The following is a 22,638-nucleotide window of genomic DNA, read 5'->3' on the forward strand; positions in this document are numbered from 1 at the left end:
TCTTTTGGGGGCTGCCCTCCCATGGGGCCCTCGGGGGCCCCACAGGGGGCCCCCTTCAGTGGGCTCTCCCGAGGGGCCCCCCCCTGTAGTGATGGCGCCCCAGCGGCTCTTTATGGGGGGCCCCCGCAGGGGCCTTCGGGGCCCCAGGGGCCCCCGGGGCTCTCGAGACCCCTGGGGCCCCCCGGGCCCTTGGGGCCCCCGGGGGCCCCCTGGGAGCTGCGGGGCGTTGCGGGGGCCCCCCTGCGGACGGGCGGGTAGAGTAGAGAGCCAGTGGAAATATGAATTATGTTTTTGATGCTTCAGTTTTTCTGTTTTATTTCTTGTTTTATTTCGTTTGGCAGCCATTTCGAGCTCTATAGTGTGTGAGGTAGAGTGAGGCAAGGGTAGGCTACAGCTCCAGCAGCAGCAGCAGCACAAGCAGCAGCAGCAGCAGCAGCGCAAGCAGCAGCAGCAGCTCAGTGCAAAGGAAAAGAAGCAGCAAACACCAAGAATTGAGTAATAAACTTAGGGGTCTGAGCGACGGCTCCGAAGAGTGCGCCAAAGTCCGACGCGAAAAATCGTTTAAAGAATTGAATGGAAATGGAAACAAGAAAAACAAAAGAGAAAATACAAGCCCCTTTTTAATCTGCTGCTAAACTCACCAAAAATCAAACCCAACTGCAAACACAAAAACTAGCCCGAGGGGCCCTCAGGGCCCCTTGGGGGCCCCCAAGTGCTTGGCGGGGACGCAGACTTAGGGGCCCCGGGGGGCCCCCCAAAAAGTCATTTCTGGAGCCCCCTAATGCCATTTGGGTCCCCAAGGGGGCCCCGACGGGGGCCCCTTAAAAGAGCCTCGATGGGGGCCCTTAAAAGCCACTGAAAGGCCCTTCAAGGAGCCTTCGAAGGGGCCCCAAGGGGCCCACTACATAGTGCAAGGGGGGCCCTTTGTGCACTGCGGGGGCCCCAACCGGAGCTCTTATGCACCCTTCTAGGGCCCCTCTTCAGGGCCAACTCAGTGGTGGGCACTAGGACCCAAGGGGCCCCCTGATAAGGTCCTAAGGGGGGCCCTAGCATTCACAGGGCCCCTTCACAGTCTTTCGGGGCTCATTGAATTAACTGGAGGCCCCTTTAGGGCCCCTCTTGGGGTCCCCATCAGGGCCCTCAACAGAAATTCACGGGGGCCCCCAAGGGGGCCCCCCAAGGGGGCCCCAGGAGGGGCTGGGGGCAATCTCTAAGGCTCACTAAGAAGCCCCTCCGCATGCATTTAAGTTTTGTGTCTTTTAATTTGGCGCCACAAATACTTGAAGGTCTCGTAAGAACCTGCAGAAGAAATGAAACCGAAGGCTTGTGAACTATGGAAGCAAAACAGAATAAAATGAAAAAGTGGAATTCAATGTTAAAAACAAATAAGAAATATAAATCAATAAATATATATGTATGTAACACAGTATATATGAATTATAACAGATGGTGGGCGTCAACATGACAGGAAAAGAAGCCAAGACAGGGAAGAGTGCCACTGCAGAAGAACAATCAACCAACAAGCAGGCAAGCAGCAAATAGCAGCAGCAGCAGCAGCTTCAAATAAATGCAAAAAAATTTTTAAATAAACAAAAAAAGATAAAAGCTCACCCCAGCAAATAGCGGAAGACGGAACATTGAGACAAACGCGGCCGCTGACGCCCTGAACAGCCCACCAGAGCAGCAGCAAAAGGAAAGAAAGCTGCAGCAGCGTCTGCAGCAGCTGCAGCAGCGTCTGCAGCAGCTGCTGCGGCGGTTGCAGCAATGGCAACTTTGCTTCCTTGAAGACTAAATAAAAATGCAAAACCACATAAATGCAATACTTTTAGGGACGCATATACTGGCAGAGGCAAAAGGACAGCTGCAATTCAAGAAAAGTCACGCGAGGGAACAAGCAAAGGCGAAATGACAGGAAACGAAGAATATAATTGATTATTTAGTAACTTGCTGATTATTTAAAATAATTAGGAACTAGACGCTCTCCGTACGCGCCAAAAACCCAGAATTCCCTCCTCAGACCAAATGGTGCGCATGGTCCCCAACAAGGACTGCAGCACAGTTAAGCCACAGCACTTGCGGCAGCAGTTGCAGCAGCAGCAACAGCCGCAGCAGCAGCAGTCGCAGCAGAAACAGTTTCAGCAAGAGCAGCAGCAGCTGCAACAGCAGCTGCAAAGGGAGCAGCGTCCAAAGGCCACGCAATGAACGGCGAGAAGGCAGCAAGCGAACGGCAACTGGAAAACTGGTGATAAGAGGCAAAAACTGGCGGTAAAAACCAAAAACAATTTTAAAATTGACAAAATAATTAAAATTAAAAACAATTAATGAACTCTTTTGACTCACTTGGTACTTGGGCGTGCACGGAGCGAAGGGGCAGCCACCAGGCCTTGTGACGCCCGACAAGCCAGACACATGCTGAGAAGCGAGAAACAGGAGGTTCTTTGGCATGCATTCGTTATTATGTCATCATAATGATTATTACTTGGTTAATTTGTTTGCTTGTTTTCAAGTTACTCATTTATTTGGCATTTAAACTTGCAGTTCGAGCTGCTACTTCGAGCCTCACGTTCCTGACGGCGCAGTCTTGAGTCTGCAGTCTCGTCTTCACCACATCGAGGGGATTTGATATAAAACCAGCAACGCCGCCGCTTATGCCTGCAGCAGCAGCAACAGCAGCAGCAGCAGCACGAGTTGCAGCGGGAGTTTGTGAAGTGGCTGGTTCAGATATTCGCCGTCTGAGAGGGCAAAAGAGTGCCCGATTGCTTTAAATTGCATGTTTGGGAGAAGATAAAAGATTTCCTTTAAGACGCACCCGCACACAAGAAGTAAATGGGCAAGCTGAGCTCTTCAGGCCTGCTGCTGCCCGCTGCGCTGCTGCTTTCTGCTGCTGCTCCCCCCGGGGCGCTGCGGCGCTTCCAGTTGGCGGCTCTTTTCTTTAGCTGTTCGTTGGTGCAAATCAGCACAGCCCCAAACGGCAAATTCAAAACGAAAGAAACCGGCAAAGACCGCACGAAGGCCAGGGGGCCCTCAACGCGCAAAGTGCTTTCGATGCACTGGCCCACTGACCTGATTTCAACGAACAAAAGAACACAAAAGGAAGAAAGAACATCAAAAAAAATCTAAAAGCTCAAAAATTAAGAGCGAGAAACAACAACGGACTGCAGAAAGCTAAAATATGAACATAGAAAACTTGAATTCAAAAAGTGACAGCTAGAAAAACAGAAAGCGCAGGTTTAACAGCAAAAGGGAAAGGCTCAAGACGAAGTAGACACACAGGAATATTCGAAATGAAGAATGTAAAAAAGGGAATTGAATGAGTGGGCGAGTTGATCCAGACAAGTGGCAAACATAAACTTGAAAAAGAAATGCAGAAGTAGCTGCTGAGCAGGAAGCCGCTACACGCACGCCTAATAACAATTACTATTAGTTGTTAAACTACCAAGAAACAAATAAAAAGAAACAAATTAAGTAAAACCAATTCAAACGCACTTAAAACAACCCAGCTGCATGCGCTGCTTGAGCACGTCCACAGGAGTCAAGATCAGGTCGTGGCTAAGGGTGGCGCCAACGCCGCAGAGCAGCAGCTGCAGCCCGGAGAGGCCCTCTGGTGCTGCTGCTGGTGCTGCTCTATCTTGGTGCTGCAGCGCTTCTCTTTTGCCCAGGCACACGGGGCACAGGCACAGCGAGGAGCCGCCGCCCGCCGGCGCCGCGCAGCAGCCAGCACCTGCTGCTGCTGCTGCTGCTGCTGCTGCGCCTTCTTGCTGCTGCTGCCGCCGCAGCTGCTGCTTCTGATAAGCCCTTTCCTTCATTTTCCGCTTCGTGAGCTCGTAAGAAGTGAAGTAACAGGCGTGGGCCGGCACACACCCCAGCACCACAGCCCCAGCGCCTCTGTACAAACTCCTGAGCCCCCCCTCAGCATAAACTGATCTTAGGCAGGAAATGAGGCCCCAGGCCCCGCCCCCCGCGCGGGAGTTGGCGGACCCCGCGTGGGGGCCCCTGCCCGGGAGGGTACTGCTTGGGGGGCCCCCAGCTGCAGCAGCAGCCCCGCTCAGGGGGGCCCCTGACGCTGCTCGCAGCCCTGCTGCTGCTGCTGCTTCAGCGCCCGGAACGCTCAGGCCGCACCGCCACGCCCCGCTGAGCCCGCCCCTGACTGCTGCTGCTGCTGCTGCTTGCTTCTGCTGCTGCAGCAGCAGCATGCCGGGGCTCCGCATATACCCCAACGGAAGCCTTAGTGGCGACGCCTGAGTCACTGCTGGCACTGAACAGGGGCCCCCAAAGAGGGCCCCCCCAGAGGCCCCCACGGGGGCCCCTGAGAGGGCCCCCAGGGGGGCTCCCCAGGGGCCCCTCGCTGCGCGTGCTGCTGTGCTTGTTGAATGCATTGTTGGGTATATAAACTTGTGCTGCGTGGCTCTTGATATATGCGGCAGCGCAGCAGCAGAGTGCATCTGAGAAGAGTGGAGCAGAGAATGAGAGAGCGACAGCCGCGAGGGCGGCTGCGCTGCTGCTGCTGCTGCCTTTTGTATGGCTCTGCTGCTGCTGCTGCAGCTCTCTGTACATCGCGGAGAGGCGAAGGGGGCCTGGCAACTGGGGCTAGGGGGCGCCCGCCGGTGATGGCAGTGAGGCGGCTCTGCTGCTGCTGCTGCAGCTGCTGCTGCTGCGGGGGCGTCTGCTGCTGCTGCTGCTGCTGCGCCTCTGTAGGCCTGCATGCGAGTCTTCACTGTGTCTATGGGGTACATAGCCACGTGCTCCATCACCCCTGCGCAGCTGCCAGCAGAGGCATGCAGCAGCAGCGGCCAGTCCCCGCGCCATTCTTCCCACTCGAGGCTTTCGTACGAAAATGCTGCTGCTGCTGCTGCTGTTGCTGCAGGGCAGCAGCAGCAGGAGTTCACTGCCGAGCGCCCACAAGAGCAGGAGCCCTCGTAGGAAGACGGGGCGCTGGGGGCCCCCGCAGATACGGGTCCTGGGGGGCCCCCCTGGGGGCCCTGGGGGCCCCCAGGGGGGACTAAAGTGCTCTGGGGCAGGGGCTCGGAAGCCTGGTGAGGGGCCCCCGGGACTTGAGTAGAGGGGCCCCCCGAACCCTTGTGGGCAAGCCCTAGGGGCTGGGGGGGCCCCGGGGCCTCCGGGGGGCGCCCTGCGGAGCTGGTGAGTGGAGGCGATGAAGAATTGAAGAGGGAAAAGAAAGAAAGGCCTGCGGGGTCTTGAGAGGGGCTGTGGAGGGCCGAGGGACTCATTTGATGAAGTAGAAGTGGAATACCAATGAGTTCAAGTTTGTATATAAACCCAAACGTGCATATGTGGGAGATGCGCACAGATGGCTCTGTGTAAGCCTTGCTAATTGCGCATCATGACTACGCGCGAAGGTTTGAATAGGTGTTCATCTCGGAAAGAGGAGAATAAGTAAGGAGAAAAGGAAAGGGGCGAAAAAAATGAGACGCAAAGACAGCGGCAGAAGCAGCAAGAACAGGAAAGAGGAACATATACGAACGAACAACCGCGGCCCAAAGTGCGCTAGCCAGGCTGGCTCTGTCTGCGTTTACGTAAAGAAACTAAAAAGTAATTTCTATCCATTACTCTTTACTAGTCACTATGGCGGCAAACACGGGAAGAGCAGCAGCTCAAACGCCTACGGTCAGAAACCTGAATGTGTATAAAATTATCGACTGAGACCCTCATACCCGGCACAGGCTCAACCCAACTTCTCAGGTGTACCCACACCTCGGCAAAAAACCAAAATTCCACTCACAATTCACGCCCTCACAAAAACAAAGTCCAGCAGCAGCAACCACGTTCAGCAGCGCCAGCCCCAGACTACGCGCACTGAATGCAGGGTCAGGATCGGCGTACGGGTGTTCTTTTGGCAAAAAATCGGCTCATCTAATTGTTTCCATACATAAAATATGTCGAAGTTTTTGTATTCACGAAAGAATCACTGAAGATCGAATTACTCACTTTAGTTGCAACATCCCTCCCGCGCCAGCTGCGGCGCCCCACACTGCCAGTTTTGTTGCACCACTTTTCGCCAGAGATTTAATTCATTTTAATTAAGTTGAAGGTGGGAAATAAAAACGTCAGTCATTAGGAAACAACGAAGGAGCCAAAAGGGGTTGGCTGCGCAGGGGTGGAGGCGCGCCCCTACACGGCGACCTCAGGTGTTATATCGGCACTCAAAAAACTACGAATATTTTGCGTTTTAGCATTCATAGGAAGAATAAGACCAGCTTGACCGTTTATATAGGGGAGCTTGCGTAGATAATTCCATTTGCTCTCATCCAAGTGTATTTATTGCATTGCTCTTGAGGTTCCCTCTGCTTGTTCTGCAGCCGTTGCTGCGGCCAGTAAGCCAAAAACCCAAAGCCCTGAGCACCAGAGCAATAGTGAAAGCAGGGAACAAATGAAGTTCTACTTTTTTATTCAAAATACAGCAGCAGGGAGTTAAAATGGACTCACTGGCCTTCACTGGACCGGCATGGGGACCTGTGCGCCATTGCACTATTCAAGAAGGCCAGCACCACACCCTTAGACCAAACGACCCCTAAACGCAAATGATTCTTCACCCTAACAATTCATAGCACTAAATCTTGCCGCACTCTTCGATTAAAGCCTGGATGTGTAAGGAACCTTCATAAAGGGTGCTGGGGCTCCCGGTAGACAGCATCAGGGTTGAAGCTTTGGAGTTTTCTTCTGTAATGTTCCAGGACTATAAGGTTAATGAAGCTTCAAGCTGCTTCATCGCGGCTAAACTGCCGAAACACCCGTTGTGGGCGGGGGCTAGTGGGCAAGTGTTGTGACTGTGCTGGTGTATCACGGGCTTGCAGCCAACTGAGTCCCGCAAATGAAACAAAGAAAAACACTAATGTTGCCAGTGTGCTGCTATAGACAGGGTTGGGGCAACAGCAGCCAACACAAGTGACGAGAAGACACCCCAGACCTCTAGCGGGGGCGAAGGAGAGCCGAGAGCTCCAAAATGAGCTAAAATAGAACTACTTTCCACCACTAAGAGCCCGTCCCGAAGCGTGTTAGGAAGCCAAAAGAACAGCAGAAAGAGCCTGCCCTCAGTATTTAATATAATAGCTGCAAGAAGCGAATGTAGGAAGCCCTTCTGTGGGATCAACTGCCTGGGATGCTGAGGGCGGTGGGCAACAATGCTGAAATCTATTTGTTGCCTTTTTCCTTTAAAATTGAAAATATGACATCCTAAATAGCGAGCTCTTATTTGAATGCATTGTTGCATAGCAAGCGACTATGGTCCTTTCGAGGAGCACCGTTCAGCACCGCGTGGCTTTCGGTTGAGCACCGGGGTGTTTTCATCTGAGCTTTCATAGTATTTACAAATGGAAAAAGTGAACACTTTTGAAATAAGGGCAGTAATTTTTGACAGGGAAGATGCATTTTCGACTCCTAAGCTCGGAGACCTCGTTTTCATTTTACTTTCTCTCTGCTTAATCCCCGTTGCACTTTTTTACCATTACTGTTCCGTCCACCAGATAATTGTTATAAACGGCAAAAAATGAACAAGGAAAAGCGCGAAGAAAAACAAAAAGAAGTCAAACAGACGCAGGCAGGCTCAACACAGCTCTTTTTGCTGGTGCGTTTGGTTTGAACTGCACTAAAGCCTAGCAAAGAAGTTAATACTAAAAAACAGATGAATACTTGAGTGGTAAATAAACATTTAGCGTCTCTTCCAGTTGATGGTTCTGTTGTCTTGTCGCTGCGTCGCCTCTTCGTTGCCCTGTTGTGAAACGCAGCCAAACAAAGGGAAATAAAATGAGACAAAGTTGATAGTAAACGCCACTGCGATCAAGTAGTAACAGGAGCAATTAATGCAATCAAAGATGCAAACCCGCCTACACCTAGCATATTAAAACAAGTAACATATTTTGCATTGCCACCATTCAAATAACTCATAAAGCTAATCAACTTACTCTGCATATCACTCCTCTCTCGAACGTCATCTGGCTGTCTCCAGCTCCAAATTCTAAGTCGCCACCTTGTCTTTGCCTTTTAGTCCAAGCAAATCCACTGGGAGCGCCACCCAGATCTACGGGGCCCCCCACTTGGGGACCTCCATTTGAGGGGGCCCCAACAGGGGGCCCCCCACCCCCTGCGTTGAACCCAAGAGGCAAGGCAGGGCGGAAGGGGCTGGGCCTTTTGAAAGGGCGTTGAAATCCCCCCTGGAGGCCCGGTTGCGAGGGCCCTAGGGGGCTCCCTAGGGGGCCCCCTAGGGGTCCCCCTTGGGTTTGTTCTATGGAATCGATTTGTGTGGCGTCGCTTTGCTGTGTGGGCACATCTGGTGGGAGATGAGAGTGCGCCGGAGGCTGTAATGAAGCTTGCGAGCGGATGCCTCTTCTTTCGGACTGAGACGCAAACACTTCAAACTTTAAACCCTAAACCCTAAACCCTAGGCAGCAGAGAGAACCTCCGTGCATGCACTTTTCAAGAAGGATAAAACATATCGGGAGACGGCAACGAAGAAAAGGAAAGGACGTAAAAGTGAAGATAGAGAGAAAGAAAACGTACTAGCTGCGATAGGAGTGACCGAATATCTCTTTGCTTTGAACTTTGAGTTGACGGAGTTTCTTCTACGCAAGGGGCCCCCCTTCCTTTCCTCGAGCGAGCAGCTACACTCTGTAACGCAGCAGCAGCAGCAGCAACAGTAACCACAGCAGCAGCAGCAGCAGCAACAACGACAGTAACCGCAGCTGCATCAGCGGCAGCGCAAAGACAAACCGGCTGAGGCGCCTGCGGCCCATTGAAGCTATAAGATCGGTTTCCTCTGCTTAGGGTTTAGGGTTTGGGGTCTAGGGTTTGTTAGCTTACCTCTTCCTTAGCCTCATCGCTATCACTGACAACTGTCTCTGCTACATTTCTTCGGCTCTGGGCTCCTCGCCCGCGGCGCCCTCGGCCTCTTGTTGCTGAAGTTTCTCCTGCTGCTGCTGCTGCTGCTCCTGCTCCTGCTTTGTCCTGAGCCCCTCTCTTGGGCCTCCTAGAGGACCCCCTAGAAGGAGCCCTCGGCATGTCTGCAGTCTCTGTCTCTTTTTCGCAGCTCAGGTCGACCACGGGAAGCTCCTGCAAGAATTCGTCGGCCTGCGTTGCTGCTGCTGCTGCTGCTGCTTCTGCTGCTGGTGGATCAGGTGCTGCAGCTGCTGCTGCTTGCGTCTGTTCCGGTGGCTGTCCTCCTTCCTGCAGCGGGCAGCAACAATGAAACATATGACGGCGCTACTGCAGCAGTAATAAGAAAGCCGGAAAACGAAAAATCTACTCGAGGAAACAAAAAAAGACTTCGTCTTTGATGAAATGAAAACTGTGTCCTAGGCTGCGCGAGTCTTGAAAACCCACCGTTTCATCTAGTCTGCGCATGCGAGCAGCCTGGGTAAACTCCTGAAACGAATTGCAAAGCAAGCAAAAAAATATTCACAAATTGAAAAACACACAAACCATAAAGCAACCAGCTAGGTAAGCATGCAACCTACCATCTAATCGCCTCGGCAAATGAACCTTCGTCGCAGCAGCAGCAGGTGCAGCAGCAGCCGCAGAAAGGGCAGCAGCAGCAACAGCAGCACGCTTACAGTGATAATGCTCCTGACAAGCTCTTTAGATGGGTTTGTGTTTTTATTTTCCTTGAGTTGTTTCATCAGCTGTTCCCTTGCATGTACGCGAGCAGCAGCAATGCTTCGGTTAACGAAGGAAGATATGGCTGAGGGGTCCTGACACAGCACAAATTGCGAATATATATGTAAATGAATATACCAGTTTAACTGTGCATGCAAATATACACATGCATACATTTAGAAACAGTTCCTCCAAGCATTTTTGTGGCCCTCCTACTTGAAAGCATGAATATGCATGCAGTGTGCACGCGCTTAAAGGCATATGAACAAATTAATGAACAAATATACATATGTAATCCTAATACAATGAAAGATCAAATTATTCCTGTGCATTAAGCGTAGACTGGTGTTTCCACAAAAGGATAAAAGCAGATGTTCCCACCGGTCGCATCTCTATCCAGTTACATTGTTAGCAGGCGGAAAAATGAAAGTGCAAAAAATTTATGGATTCAGTTTATGAATTCAGTCATTTTGCCTATTAAGAAGACGAAAAATAGACAATAACGCAGGCTTCAATCTTTTATGCAACAGCAACAGCAACAGCAGCAGCAGCGGGAATGGCAGCAGCAGCAGCAGCAGCAGCAGCAGTAGGTACCATCTTGACGGCAAACTGCTGCACAGCATCGTTGAAGTCTGGCTCTGATAAGACGCTAAGGCCGCTCGAGTCTTCGAGGTAGTGAAATATCTGTGGCAAAGAAGACGAGCAAGCAAACATAAAAACAAATAAGACTATATCTCAGAATAATTGGAAAATGAACCAGCTGCTGGGCCTGCCAGTTCAGCAGCCATTCAAACTCGCATTTCTGATGCACAAAGCAGCGCCACAGAAAGAGAGGCAGCATTCTACCAAGGCACCAAAGGTGTTCAGGACACTAAACAAACATTAAATGCCCTCTGGAAAATAAATACAAGTGGAATAAATACAAGGGGGTAAAAAAAGAAGGACAGAACAGCACAAAGCAACCCCAGAGAGGCAACGGCAGCGAGAACAAAGCCCGCAACAGACGCAGCAGCATCAGCAGCAACAAACGCATTGCAGCAACAATGTTGCTGCAGTTCCCCAGCAAAAGAGAGCCAGCAGCCCCAGCCCTCCCGGGGTGTATGTACACTAGCGCACAATGTCGTGGATGTCTGAAGGGCCTCCTCCGGTCGCTGACTCTAATTCCAACTCAGGAATAAAGGAGCCCTCAGAAGAGGACCTGCTTGAAAAGACGCATGCACAACAGCACGCAGGCACACACAAAAAGTGGCATATATATATACATATATATACAACTGGTGTGTGTATACATATACTAACACGATATAAGTACAAATATGCATTTTTATGTACAGCCGGCCACGCATTCACACATAAATCATTGCTTTTGTCTGTGAATTTATGATTCATGTATGGGGTCCTCCAGGGATATTCAGCTGAGTGCTCGTGAATGAACGAATTCAATACGAAGGGACAGGTATGAACATTTTCATAAGGACACAAATAGGCATATGGGCCCAATATGTACGTGTATGTATGTATGCACACAAATGTATGTATATAAGTATATATATATATATATATATATATATATATATAATGCACATGTGCATATACATATATAATATAGGCACGCATGCAGGCACGTTACATTTGCATGCACGCAATTTGAAGGCATCTTGATTGCTACAGCGGTTCACATTTATGTTTGGTGGACTGCTTCTTTTATCTGATTTGTCTTTGTGTGCCATTGTCGCTGCTGGTTTAAAGGAGTCTGTACACCCGAGTGCAAGGGCTATCATTTGTGCCTTAAGCTGGTTATTGCTCATATCTATTAAATAGCGTATTATATAAGCGCCGCAGTGCTGCTGCTCACTGAAGATGGCCTCCCCTCTTCTTGTAAAAGCACAACAGGCTGTCAGGATTTGCCACGCGCCCCACGAACTGAGACGCGAATCGGGGGGCGCTGATGGTGCTGTGGCCTGAGTGCTCTACGCGCACACGGACCAGCGGCAGCTGCTGCAGCAGCTCACTGTTGCTGCTGCTGATGTTGAGACCCAGAGCCTCCATAATAGGCCCCCCGGAGCATATGCGGGGCAGAGAGGCGATGTCTTGGGTCGCCCCCGACTTGTAGTTGCAAAACAACTGGTAGGACTGCTTCCGACGCGAAGTACGACCCTCCAGCTGCTGCTGCTGTTGCTGCTGCTGCTGTTGCTGCTGCTGCTGCTGCTGCTGCGAGAGAAAGACATTTGCTGCTTGGTTTAGGTCTACTTTGTAGGTGTGCATGTACCGGCTCAGTATGCCTTCCACTACTCCCGTGAGGGCCTCCCAGGCCTGCCTGTCGGCTGAAGCCTCAGAGGGGCCCCCTAGAGGGGTGGGGGGCCCCCCGTTCTGAGGCAAAGAAAGAGAAGGGCCCCCTTTGCACAAATCAGCAAGACAAACATCTTCCACTAGCAGCGGCCGCACGGTGAGCAGCGGCACGGGCTGAAGGCGGAAGCAGTCACCCCTGTGCACAAGAGAGGAAGAGGCAAATTCTCTTGCATCTTGTGTTCAAGTAAATGTGCAGCTTTCATAATTTCTTCTTGCTTATTGAACTTGCTGGTGTTAAGCTGCTGGGCAGCTGCTGCTCGCTAGCGGGAGATGAAAGGCTGGCGAAGAGACGAAGAAAAAAGACACCTGGACTTGAAATGCAGAAAAATTTTATCACAAAAGAAATAGAGCAGAACAGAGGGGCGCGCACGGCAGCAGAGGGCAACAGAGAAACGCAGTGCAAATAATTTATCAGGCGAACAACGAATGACCTACAAAACAACCAATGCAAATGCACCAGCACGTGTCCATACACAACAGCAGCAACAAAATAAAAGTCCAATAATAAAAATAACAAGCAAAATGCATTGATACGGCAACCATCAACAAAGGCAACACCGCCAAGAACTGCAGCCAGCGCAGCACCAAGAACAGCAACAGCAGCAAAGTTGTGAGGCTGCAGCCTCACTTGACTTCAAGAATAAAAACGTGCTTCTGCAGAGCCTCCCCAGCAGTCAGAGAAGTGGCGATGGAAGAGCCTGGTTGCAGCACTTGGCAGCGACCTTCTACGGACTGGCGCAGTTCCGTGTGGCAGTCGTGTTCGTGGCCCTGCAGCAGCAGAAACAGCACCTTTTGAATTTCCACAGAATGCGCACCTCGATTTCAATATTTCTTACCCTTTTTGCCAGCCAAACTAAAACGGAAAGTGCGGAAAAGGGGTGGATGCTGCACAGGCAACGCCGAGTCGCCGCGGCGTCATAAACCTCACACAAGGCACACCCAAACGACTATGTCTGCAAACGACGGCAACATTCTTTCCAATATGCAGTTCTTTGCGGGAACACCTCCGTGAGCCCCCTTGTACCTGCAGAAAGCAGCCGAGTAAATGCAGCAACACACGCTAAGCCCGAAACACCAGGACTAAACCCTGTAATCAGAGAAATGTGAACGAGCCGAGCCAGGCGGCGTAAACTAGTACACAACTGGTCCTTGGAAATCTATAATCTAGACTAAAAGCCCTAAAGCCTGAAACCCAAAGATCCCTCAGGGATAGCCCTCCCCTTCAGTTTTTCGCACCACAACGTGCCACTCAGTGCAACTGGGAATCACTGGAACCGACGAGCTACAGGTAAAGCGCAGCTCCCAGATATCTCGTAGAGAATTAAAAAGGCAATAAGATTGTCGCCGAGGGTTTAGGGTTTGGGGTTTAGGGTTTGAAGGTTGCTGACATGTTCTGGTGAACAAGAAGAATGTTGAACCAACTGTTCACGTCGCCCTCTGCGGGGACCTCATAGGTGACCTGAAGAGGCGCAAAAACAGAATTTATGATTTCGGAAATTACACTGAGGCAAAAGTTAGAGAGTGATGATTCTGCGACTTTGATTTATTTTACTTTATAGTTTGAAAAGAAAGAGCTCCCACGGAAGAGCTGAACCTCCCCACACACCCTCCAGCAGAAGACATCAGCAAAAAAACGAGACAAACCAGAAAAAGAAAACAAACAGCCATTGCTGCGGTGGCTAGGCAGCACACGCTGTTTCTAGGGTTTAGGGTTTACGGGAGAGGGTTTAGGGTCAAGGGCTGAGGGTTTAAAAGTTGGAGTGGAGACGAACTTTGCCGCTCATGTACGCGCGATGCAGGCGCTCGTCTCTGACCCATCCCATTCCATATATCGCCAGCTGAACAGTGACACCAGCATGCATGCAGGGATGCATGCACACACTGCCTACGCTGCATGCATGCATGCACACAGTCCAAGTGCTACATGCAGGCATACACATAGTGCAAGCACGTGTTGCATGCATACAAACAATGCATGCACCACTTGCGTGCATGCAGGTAATGCCTGTAGTGCTTCCACAGACGCAGACAACGCATGCAGGCAATGTACGCAATGCATGCAGACCACGCACACAGTATATGCGTGGCACTTATTGGGAGCAGGCCTTGGATGCAACCATTTCCTGCACAGCTGAGTAGGCAGCGCTTGAAGTAAAGCCTGTGGAAGCAATTGTCCGCTTGCTTTACTGGCTAGCTGCTCAGGCATCCAAACGAAGCAAAGGCATGAACTAACTAAAAAAGCAACTCCCCAAGTTAGGAACAAAAAGGGGCAAAAAGGACAAATAAAGCAGGCAGATGAAATATGTAGTTGCTTGCCTTCGAGTCGCCTTTTTTCAGCAGAATAGGCCTCACGCGTATATCTTCAACGTTATCAACTCGGCCAAAATAATTTATCTGAAATTAAAAACTCCCGCAGCAGCTGCACTCATCGCATGCGCGCATGCACTCTAATACAAGAGACATAGGCACCGCCTGGAGCTTGTCACTTGCACTTCTGTTCTGCCTCGAGTGAGTGAAAAGGCGAAACATTTTAATGAGGCATTTAATATCATTTTTAATTCATGTCTTTCAACAAGTACGTATGTGCTCCCAGCTCGCAACTCCGCTGTCCCAGCACCAGCCATCAATATCGCCGGGTGTCTGTGCAGTTGAGAGAAACAAAATGGAAGCTCACGAGATGTGCGGCTTCTAATATGTCGAGGGGAGATAAGTGAGAGGCGTCGCCAGGGTCGTCTGCAGCGGCCCAAGCACAACAACAAAAGTGACCCCAACGAGCTACACTACCAGTTGTAATTATTTGCGGTGTACGAACACCCCACGAGAGCAGCCACCGCCACAAAACAAAGACGAACCGAGTCTGACAAAAGTACTTAGCGAACAGCAGCACAACCAGCAGCAGCAGCTCAGTAAACAGCAGCAACCCCAGTGCAGATGCAGCTAGTGGGGGCTTGCCGCACCATGGTTTCCGTGCATGGCAAAGACAGGCATGCACACATTGACGTTTTCACTCAAGTAATTAAGTCCAAAACGAAATATGCCTGGCGTCTGCTCTTGAAGAGGGTCCCTTGCTGCGCCATTCATCTGGAGGGTCTCTTGAACTGTCTGGAAGCCTCCACCGCTGCTGCTGCTGCTGCTGTTGCTGCTGCTGCTGCTGTTTTGGGCCGATGCGGCCAACGCAGTGCTGCTCCCGGCTGCTGCTGCTTGCTGCGTTGCTTCGAGCTCGCCGTTGGGGGCAGGGGCAGCTGTAGTAGTTGACAAAACGTCGAAGAGAACAGAGCCCGAGCCGAAGCAGTACTTGCGCAGCAGACACATTGTCCGGTACCTTAGCACAGCAGCAGAAGTAGCAGCAAAAGCGGCAGAGGGAAACTAAAGAGCCCCAAAGGAGCAGCTGCTGCTGCTTTCCCTCAGCAGCAAGCTAGCACCTGAACAGCCACTGGATATAGAGAGCTGGGGCCACCCCACACACTCCGCGCGCCTCCCCACGAAGTGCTGCTCATCTGCTGCAGCAGGACTGCCCTTTTGCTGCCGCAGCGCCACCGGGCTGTTATTGCTGGCTTCGCGGCGCTTACAAAGTGGTTCTGTTGGGTTTGTTTTCGTCGAAGAGGTCCCCCGCATGTAAGACAAAGTCCACCTTCTCTCTGCGGCCAATTTGCAGGACTTCTTCGAAAGTTCGGAAGCTGTCGTTGCCGCGCACTGGGTCCTCCCCCTTGAAGCCCAGGTGGGTGTCAGTGGCAATCAAGATCTTGAAGGCGCTGTCCCCCCCCCCTTCCTCCCCAGGGGCCCCACAAGGGGCCCCACCATCCTCTCCCTCGCCAGCAGCAAACAGCTGGGGGCCCTCATCGTGGCTGTCCTCGCTGGGCCGGCTCGCAGAAAAGCAGCAGCCGCCGGCGTACGCTGCAGCTGCTGGCGGGCCCCCGCTGCTGGCTGCGCCAGCGATGCGGAGGGAATCCGCCATTTAGCTGCTGCAAATTAGAGTAAAAATGCTAGAGATATCAAATCTGACGGGGTCTCGAAGAGAGCATCAGATATCTGGGGGTTGGCCGTGCACTTCGTCGACCAGCGAAGAGCTACTGGCTACAGGCGGCGAGTGGATGTGTGGCTGCACAGGAGGAGAACTGAGCCATGGTGCTCTTACAATACAATATGTATTGTCATGAAAGAAATCCAGCCCGCATAAAGATAAACATCTTGGAAGACTGCTCTGAATTGACAGGATGGGGGAGCTGGAATTGGCACGGGGAGCAATCTAAGGCCTTGGTGATCTGCGGCCGGTTTTCGTTGATAGAGATCTTTCCAGGATTTCGCATATCATATAAATCGTTTACTCTGGGAATGTGAGGCAGTAACTAGTGCAGATGGAGCTGCGCTTTCTGATCTTTCATGAAGTTCCTCCCATCTAGTGAGTAAAGCCCCGACGAAAAGACGAATTTTCCCTATCCTGTTTCCGCAGTAAGTCATACGAGCACTGTAAATTCGACTTTTTGATATTAACAATTCATATTTCTATGGGAGCACCAAGAAACGTAAGGTAATCTAGGGGCCCAGTCCCAAGAAGGTACTGAGTGGTGGTTGCTGTTGTTCCTGCTAATCCCGTTGGCGTTGTTCCATTTGTTGCTGTTACTAGTTAAGCTTTTAATATCAGTGTTTGGATGTTGAACATCAACTCATTTACGTTAATTGTACTTCCAAGAGGAACCACTGATCTCATTCATTCGTACCGGTACACAGCCGACTGAAGCAATACTTCAAGTTTGCTTTCAGTCCTCACCATTTCAGCTGAAGGATACGCCATTGCGAGATATTCTCAAAGCATTACTTCTGAGTTAAGTGGCAAAAAATTAAACCTCGCTTCTACTGTAAGAAAGCCCTAGTAATGGCCTTGTTCTTGATCGATTAAGGCTAGTGCTCACTTGAACCAATTGGGAAACGAACTATGAAAGAGGCTTCTGATGATGGGCCTTTGTGTGTCTTGCGGGTATCTCTCTTCACGCTCACGTATTCTTCCCTTCCATTTATTGAGCAAATAATTAAGTACGTCTTTTGATGTATGAGTGCTCAGTTTTCACTCCGCTTTCTGCCGAAAATCTCCCTGCAGCTGAGCAGACCGGCAGAGGTCAAACCTGGTCAAGATTGCCTGCTCAGCCACACACCGGCAGTGATCGCAGAGATATCTCGCAAAAAGTTCTTTAATATTTAGTAGGTCTTTTAGCGTATCCATTTATGGCCGCCTCATCTCGATTGTTACTTGCTGGAAGGTCTGTGGACTGTTGCTTCTCGCTTCGGAAAAGATGCAACAGCAGCCGACTGAAACCGAGACTGGCTGTGGCTACGGAGGCGCCGTCCGATCTAATGATACAAACACACGGGCAACTCTTTTGAATATGCAAAGTGGCAGCGTGAAGGAGATACTGCGGAACTTCGAACGAAAAACTCAGTAAGCCAGGCACCAGCATTGAAGCCGCTCGCAGGCAGACTGTTCCGTTCAGACCGTTCCGTTGCGAAGCCTTATATAGTCTAACAATAAATGTACATTGCGGAACGTGTAACTCTTCTAAGTAAACGTACCCGGCTTTCTAAGCAGGCCCGTGAATATCCTGGAGTTATTCATGTTCAATACAGAAACGGACCCGTGCAGTCGGTGGGAGGTGGAACGGTGCTACGGCATAAGCAGCAAGAACTAAATTCAACTGCCTCCCCATCTACATCTGAGAGGAAGGTAACCAAAGTGTTATGCCCAAGCAGCAGTATGGGTCCCCCTACATCTCGTCTAGCTCGTAGCCAATAGAATCACTCCACCACATGGCCTTGCGAAAGATAGTAGGTGGGGAGCTATAGAAATACACGCATTTGCGATAAGTTGCAGATTTTAGCACCGCTTGTTTCATCTAAATAGGCAAAGGCAAGCAGAACGGCGTTCCTTGCGAATTCGTCCGGCTGCAGTTACAGGAGCTTCAAAGCGTTTTGAAGCACCGCGAGGAGTTGATTCGTTCCCTTGAGGGTGCAGTTGCTCAGCGCGAGTCCGATTTGTCCTTCGTGCTAAAAGAAAAGTTTCACCTTTCCAAGGAAATCGTCGCTTCACGGTCTGCCTCACAGCCAAGCGGCGGCCCCTCCTCCTTTGGTGTCCACCAAAGCGCGTCAGTCCCAGTACAATTCAGAACAGTGGGGAACGGAATCTCTCGCCAGCCGGCGAACTCGTGCACAGCGAGTGAGCCGCAGGCAGAAGCTTTCGCAGCTCAGCGACTGCAGCCAGAGAGCAGCGACTGTAGCGACCCTGAGGACAGGAGCGGCATTGGAGTGCATTGTAGCGTTAGTGGGACCAGCAGGGGGTCAAGAAAGAACTCTCGAAAGGCCCCAAAAGGAAGCGGCTGCGGCGAAGCTGAAGAGCTCTCGCTGAAGCGCGTTACGTGGAGAGAAACCCAAAGCCCGAACCGACTCTCCACTGAAGAAATTGACGGAGCAGAAGAGATGGAGAGCACAGCGCCGGCCGATGCACCGCGTGAAGAGGAAGCACTGGCAGCAACTTCTCAAAGTGCAAGCAGTCCACATTCATGTCTACAACAATCAGGGGCTGCGGAAGGCGACAGTCCAGTGAAGCAGGAGCTAACTGTAGAGCCAGGACTGTCACTTTCCGATGATGAATCGAACGAAGACACTGTCCCTATTGGGTTGCCGCCGGAGGCTCCTGAAAAGTCTTGCAGTGCCACCAGTGCTGCAGATCCGCGACGAAATGAATTGAGGCCGTCTAGATGCTCTGAGACATCTCGCTCTAAGAACCTTCTGGGAAACGCCGCAGCATACCTAGACTTAAATAGCTGGTGGCTTGGCAAAAATGTCGCGCAAACGGAGCAGTATAATGACTGCATGGCGGCGTCAGTAGCTAGTGAAGGCAAGCATAAAGCTGAGGAGGACGGAAGGGGACCCGTCGAAACCCGCAAAAATACCCGAAGCATTCACTTTACAACAGCAGTAGACCAAGAACGGAAGGTAGTAGATGGCGCAGGCGAAGGGGGCGATCCGACGGACTCATCGGATCCACATAGCGGCACTAGAGTGAGGACCGGTCTTTTTCGCAGCACCGTGTGGCCACTAGGCAGGCAGCTTTCAAGGACCTGCTTTTACTTGTGATAGTTTGCTACTCATCTACTACTCAGCAAAACTAAAAGGCCGTGCACCCATCTGCAAACTTTGCTTTTGCGAGTGCAGTTCCAGGCGGAACTGTTCTTTAAGGCTCTATTGGTAAGCACTGCCCAAGGCAATTGCCTTGCAGCGTGCATTGGATTAGACATGTGTGAAGTGCTTTCTCAGTGTGGATGGTGCTCCCTCTTCTGCACCTAAGGGCAGCAACGAGGCGTAGCTGTGGATGGGTTTATACTGCAGGTACAAACACAGGCCATGGTTGAAGCGGAAGCGGAAACTTCAGACGTCCTAGAAATGCAAGATGGTAAGAATTTTGATTCATGCCGGCGCAGCTTCCAGCTGGAAGCTAGAAGGAGGTGGGGTGAAAATTGAGGGAGCGGCGCGTACCAGTTTCCCGTTTGCTTCTAATTCGTCGATTAGGTGACTACGGACCGTGAAATGTTTTCGAACAAAACTGACATGCCTCCCGATCTTTATCATTATGTGCAGTTAGCCACATTGTGTGAATTGTATTTGTGTTTCTCACACTGATCGGTAGCGCTGTGCTTGTTCCGTGCGCAGAATTGTCGTCTAAAATAGACTTCCTACAGAATGCTTTTGAAGAGGTATTAGATAACACAGAATTCTTTCAAATGCGCCTATTCATGAACATCAGGCGCTCTTTCATATTGATTTTGAGCTGAAAATGTGCAGTATTTGTTCCATTTCAATGTACTGTGTGTTGTCCTTCAGATTTGTCAGGAGCTAGACGCCGTTAGGAAGGAGAATAGAGCCCTCATCCAGTGCGTACTACAGCGAACATAAATTCTGCGATTGTAAACTTCATTTTGCCTCAGCAGAACCTTACTTCAAGTCTCCATGCAAATGCATTTCTTGGTGCTTTCTTTGCTTTGACCAACTGTAGCCCACTGGACGCAGTGTGAAAGGCTCTGTGCCGGCGAAGGGTAAGCATCGCCGAAGGCCTTCACCAGACATTAGTTCAAATACATTCTACAGAAAATTTACTTTTCGGCAGCTTACGCTAAGTGGAAGGGCGGCGTAACTTAAGCTAGTGTTGCCGGTTCCGGGCAAGTTCCACAAGGATAGTACATTCGAATTGTGCAAGGTTTTCTCATGCACCACTGGTACGATAGCGTGAGGCTTTACCCAACAGTGTTCGTGTACTTTTAAGGCTGATCTCTTCGTGTGTAGGAAGATTTCACTGAACGACACACAAAAGGACCCGACCACTGAACCATCTGATATGCCTACAGCATCAAATGAAAAGAGTAAGCTGAACGCATAACTAGCTGCATAATATCAAGCAAAGTGGGTACGTCGAGACTAGCTGCATATCGATATTCGCCCCGCTTTTGGATATGTTCTGGTGCTCGCGCATCGAAGGCGACAGATATTGATAGTTGTCGAGTCACAGAGTCTGAAGCAGATAAGGGGAAGCCTGAACAATGTGAAACTTTCTATGGGTGTTTCAGCCACCAACAGTGGACATTGCGCTTCGTCCCTCTCCCCGGCATCGCTCAAGTTGGCGACGACTGTTGCCCGTGTTCAAAAGGAGGTACTCCAAAGTAATCACCCAACGATAATAAATAGTGCAAGAAGTTTAGCTCGTCTATTGCTGCAAAATTACGCATTACAAAGCCCAACTTTTGCTCGCCTAATGCTGTGAAAATTTTCATTTTCCAAAAGCAGTACTGTAGACTGACATGTTTGCTCGAATTCAGAACGTGTCTGTGCGCAGCATCATGAAGAAACCATGGAGGAAAAACTCGAAAATGCAATTCTACAGATTCGCAATCTTGAGGAAAAGCATGCAAGATCAGAGGCCGCCCTCAGTACTGCGCAAGCTGCATTGAATGAGGCTCGGAATCAAATAGTATTTTTGCAGCAAAGATGCGAACTTTTGCAGGAATTTGACAAACGGGTGAGCCTTGGCACTTCGTACAGTCATGCAAACCCAGGTGAAAGTCTGCAGCGGTGCATTCACTACTACGCCTTCTTCGTGTGGTTCAGAGCAGTCCATGGCTTATTTTGTTTTTGTCAGACTTGGCGACTGCTTGAGAAGTTAATGCTGAATGGCGCTCAAGAAGGCGGACCTCTGGCTGGCATGTTCTCAGCGAGAGCAGACGGCAATGACTGAAACGTGCTAGGAATGCACGGAACGAACGTATTTGCGTTCAATTAGTTTTAGTATCTTAAAAACGTTTGGAGGCCTTTGACACAAAGAGTTTTGTGTCCTCGGGTCACTGCAACATTTTGCTTCTGACGTCGATGCCAGAGCTTTCGACTAGGCAAGTGATGTTTTGCATATCAAAGCTATTGTAGAGTCGTCCTCGTTCACACATTTAGGGGCCACAATTAATTTAATATCACTGAGCATCCAAGTACGGAGGTATTTTCACTTTCAAATCAGGGAAATTTAGGGAGTTCGCAAGGTCAGCTGTAGCTAGATAAACTGACACTAGTCAGGTGTATCGACACCTGCCATGAACCTGGAGGACGTGCAGTCATTCGCGCTGCACTAGAATTGCTGCATGAGCGAATAGTTTGCCGGGCTCAGAACCGGGGATATTCAATAGTCACTATTTCATCTAGCCACCATGAGAGCCTACGGCGCGGCCCTCATTGCCGCTTGCTCCATTGTGAGCAGTGGAGCAATAGACATATTGGAGGGACCCGAGTTCATTGATGTCCTCCTTCCGGAAGTTGCACACGTGTTTGGAGTGACATCAGCTCATCATACGACTCTCGAGGAAATGAACCTGTAATTAAATAGGCTTACCTGACCTGACCACAGGCTGTATCAATTCATTTTATTCAGGAGAGCCGAAGATGTATACGTCCTCCCTCGTGCCCCTAAGCTTGAAGACTGCCTTTCTGCTCTTGTTGGCATTCCGATGACTCACCAGGTGCATTTTATTACTTTCTTTAGTCGTCGCTTTCAGTGCCTAAGGAAGAACATCTTTTCAGATCAAGCCATTCTCTGACTCCATCAGCATGCTCGATGTCAAGCCATACGAGAATGCTCAGTTGAAGATCGTAAGGGCTTTCGTACCTCGTTTTTTGGAGCTGAAGAATATCCGCTTTACAGGCAGAAGCGCGTGCCGCGGAATTAGCAGCTTCTGTAGCGCCGGTACTTCCTATTGTTCCGAAAAAAGCTGTCATCAACCTTTAACTGAGAGTTCTGGAGTTCAGCTTGTGTCGCTTGCACCCAAATCCAAGTTCAACAAGTCGGCGTCCTTCTTCAGCATTGAGGTTGCTCCTGGCTCGTACCAGTCCACGCTTTACGCGGTCGTTCAGGCGCTAGTCTATTCCATCCTTGTAAGCTAGTGCTGCGTTTGGTTCTGCGATGGGCGAGATCATGATCTCGCTTACCTAGGTTCCTGGAGCTCTGAGAGGCATTCGCAGAGGGTACGCTACCAACAGTCAAAAATTCCTCGAACGCTTCCTGACAATTTAAAAAACAGGAGATCAACTGCCAATGTCGGAAAGATGCTTATTGGCACAGCCTTCTTTGTCTACCACTCTGCCGGCATAGTGATCCTCCAA

At 50.5% G+C, this 22,638-nt stretch overlaps 3 protein-coding genes across 3 annotated transcripts in view; 1 reads left to right on the forward strand and 2 right to left on the reverse strand.

Moving 5' to 3' along the window:
• The window catches only part of ETH_00014725 (mitochondrial carrier domain-containing protein, putative), a gene marked incomplete at both ends in the record, with an annotated part of 7,612 nt that extends 2,384 nt beyond the window's left edge, over window positions 1-5,228 (reverse strand). The window contains 7 exons of the mRNA XM_013376614.1: window positions 1,281-1,299; window positions 1,612-1,663; window positions 1,989-2,048; window positions 2,341-2,412; window positions 2,564-2,652; window positions 2,810-3,063; window positions 3,487-5,228. Of these exons, the coding sequence (XP_013232068.1) occupies window positions 1,281-1,299; window positions 1,612-1,663; window positions 1,989-2,048; window positions 2,341-2,412; window positions 2,564-2,652; window positions 2,810-3,063; window positions 3,487-5,228 (2,288 nt within the window). The remainder of the gene's footprint in view (window positions 1-1,280; window positions 1,300-1,611; window positions 1,664-1,988; window positions 2,049-2,340; window positions 2,413-2,563; window positions 2,653-2,809; window positions 3,064-3,486) is intronic.
• Window positions 5,229-7,666: 2,438 nt separating this feature from the next.
• On the reverse strand, window positions 7,667-15,910 carry ETH_00014730 (double-strand break repair protein, putative; the record flags this gene model as incomplete). The annotated part of the gene is made up of 16 exons (XM_013376615.1): window positions 7,667-7,726; window positions 7,920-8,351; window positions 8,515-8,622; window positions 8,815-9,177; window positions 9,334-9,375; window positions 9,564-9,701; window positions 10,201-10,290; window positions 10,723-10,804; window positions 11,462-12,091; window positions 12,584-12,723; window positions 12,895-12,979; window positions 13,344-13,414; window positions 13,728-13,793; window positions 14,630-14,688; window positions 14,913-15,277; window positions 15,525-15,910. 16 exons carry the CDS (start codon window positions 15,908-15,910, stop codon window positions 7,667-7,669), a joined length of 3,117 nt encoding a protein of 1,038 aa, XP_013232069.1.
• A 1,333-nt stretch (window positions 15,911-17,243) lies between these two features.
• ETH_00014735 (uncharacterized protein) lies at window positions 17,244-21,229 on the forward strand (the record flags this gene model as incomplete). Its single annotated transcript, XM_013376616.1, has 11 exons — window positions 17,244-17,389; window positions 17,575-17,671; window positions 17,896-19,005; window positions 19,159-19,191; window positions 19,333-19,396; window positions 19,654-19,697; window positions 19,825-19,874; window positions 20,284-20,360; window positions 20,565-20,647; window positions 20,831-21,013; window positions 21,134-21,229. 11 exons carry the CDS (start codon window positions 17,244-17,246, stop codon window positions 21,227-21,229), a joined length of 1,983 nt encoding a protein of 660 aa, XP_013232070.1.
• Window positions 21,230-22,638: the final 1,409 nt, after the last annotated feature.

The sequence above is a fragment of the Eimeria tenella genome, genomic scaffold, assembly GCF_000499545.2.
Source record: "Eimeria tenella Houghton genomic scaffold, Eth_scaff38, whole genome shotgun sequence".
NCBI classification, from domain to species: Eukaryota; Apicomplexa; class Conoidasida; order Eucoccidiorida; family Eimeriidae; genus Eimeria; species Eimeria tenella.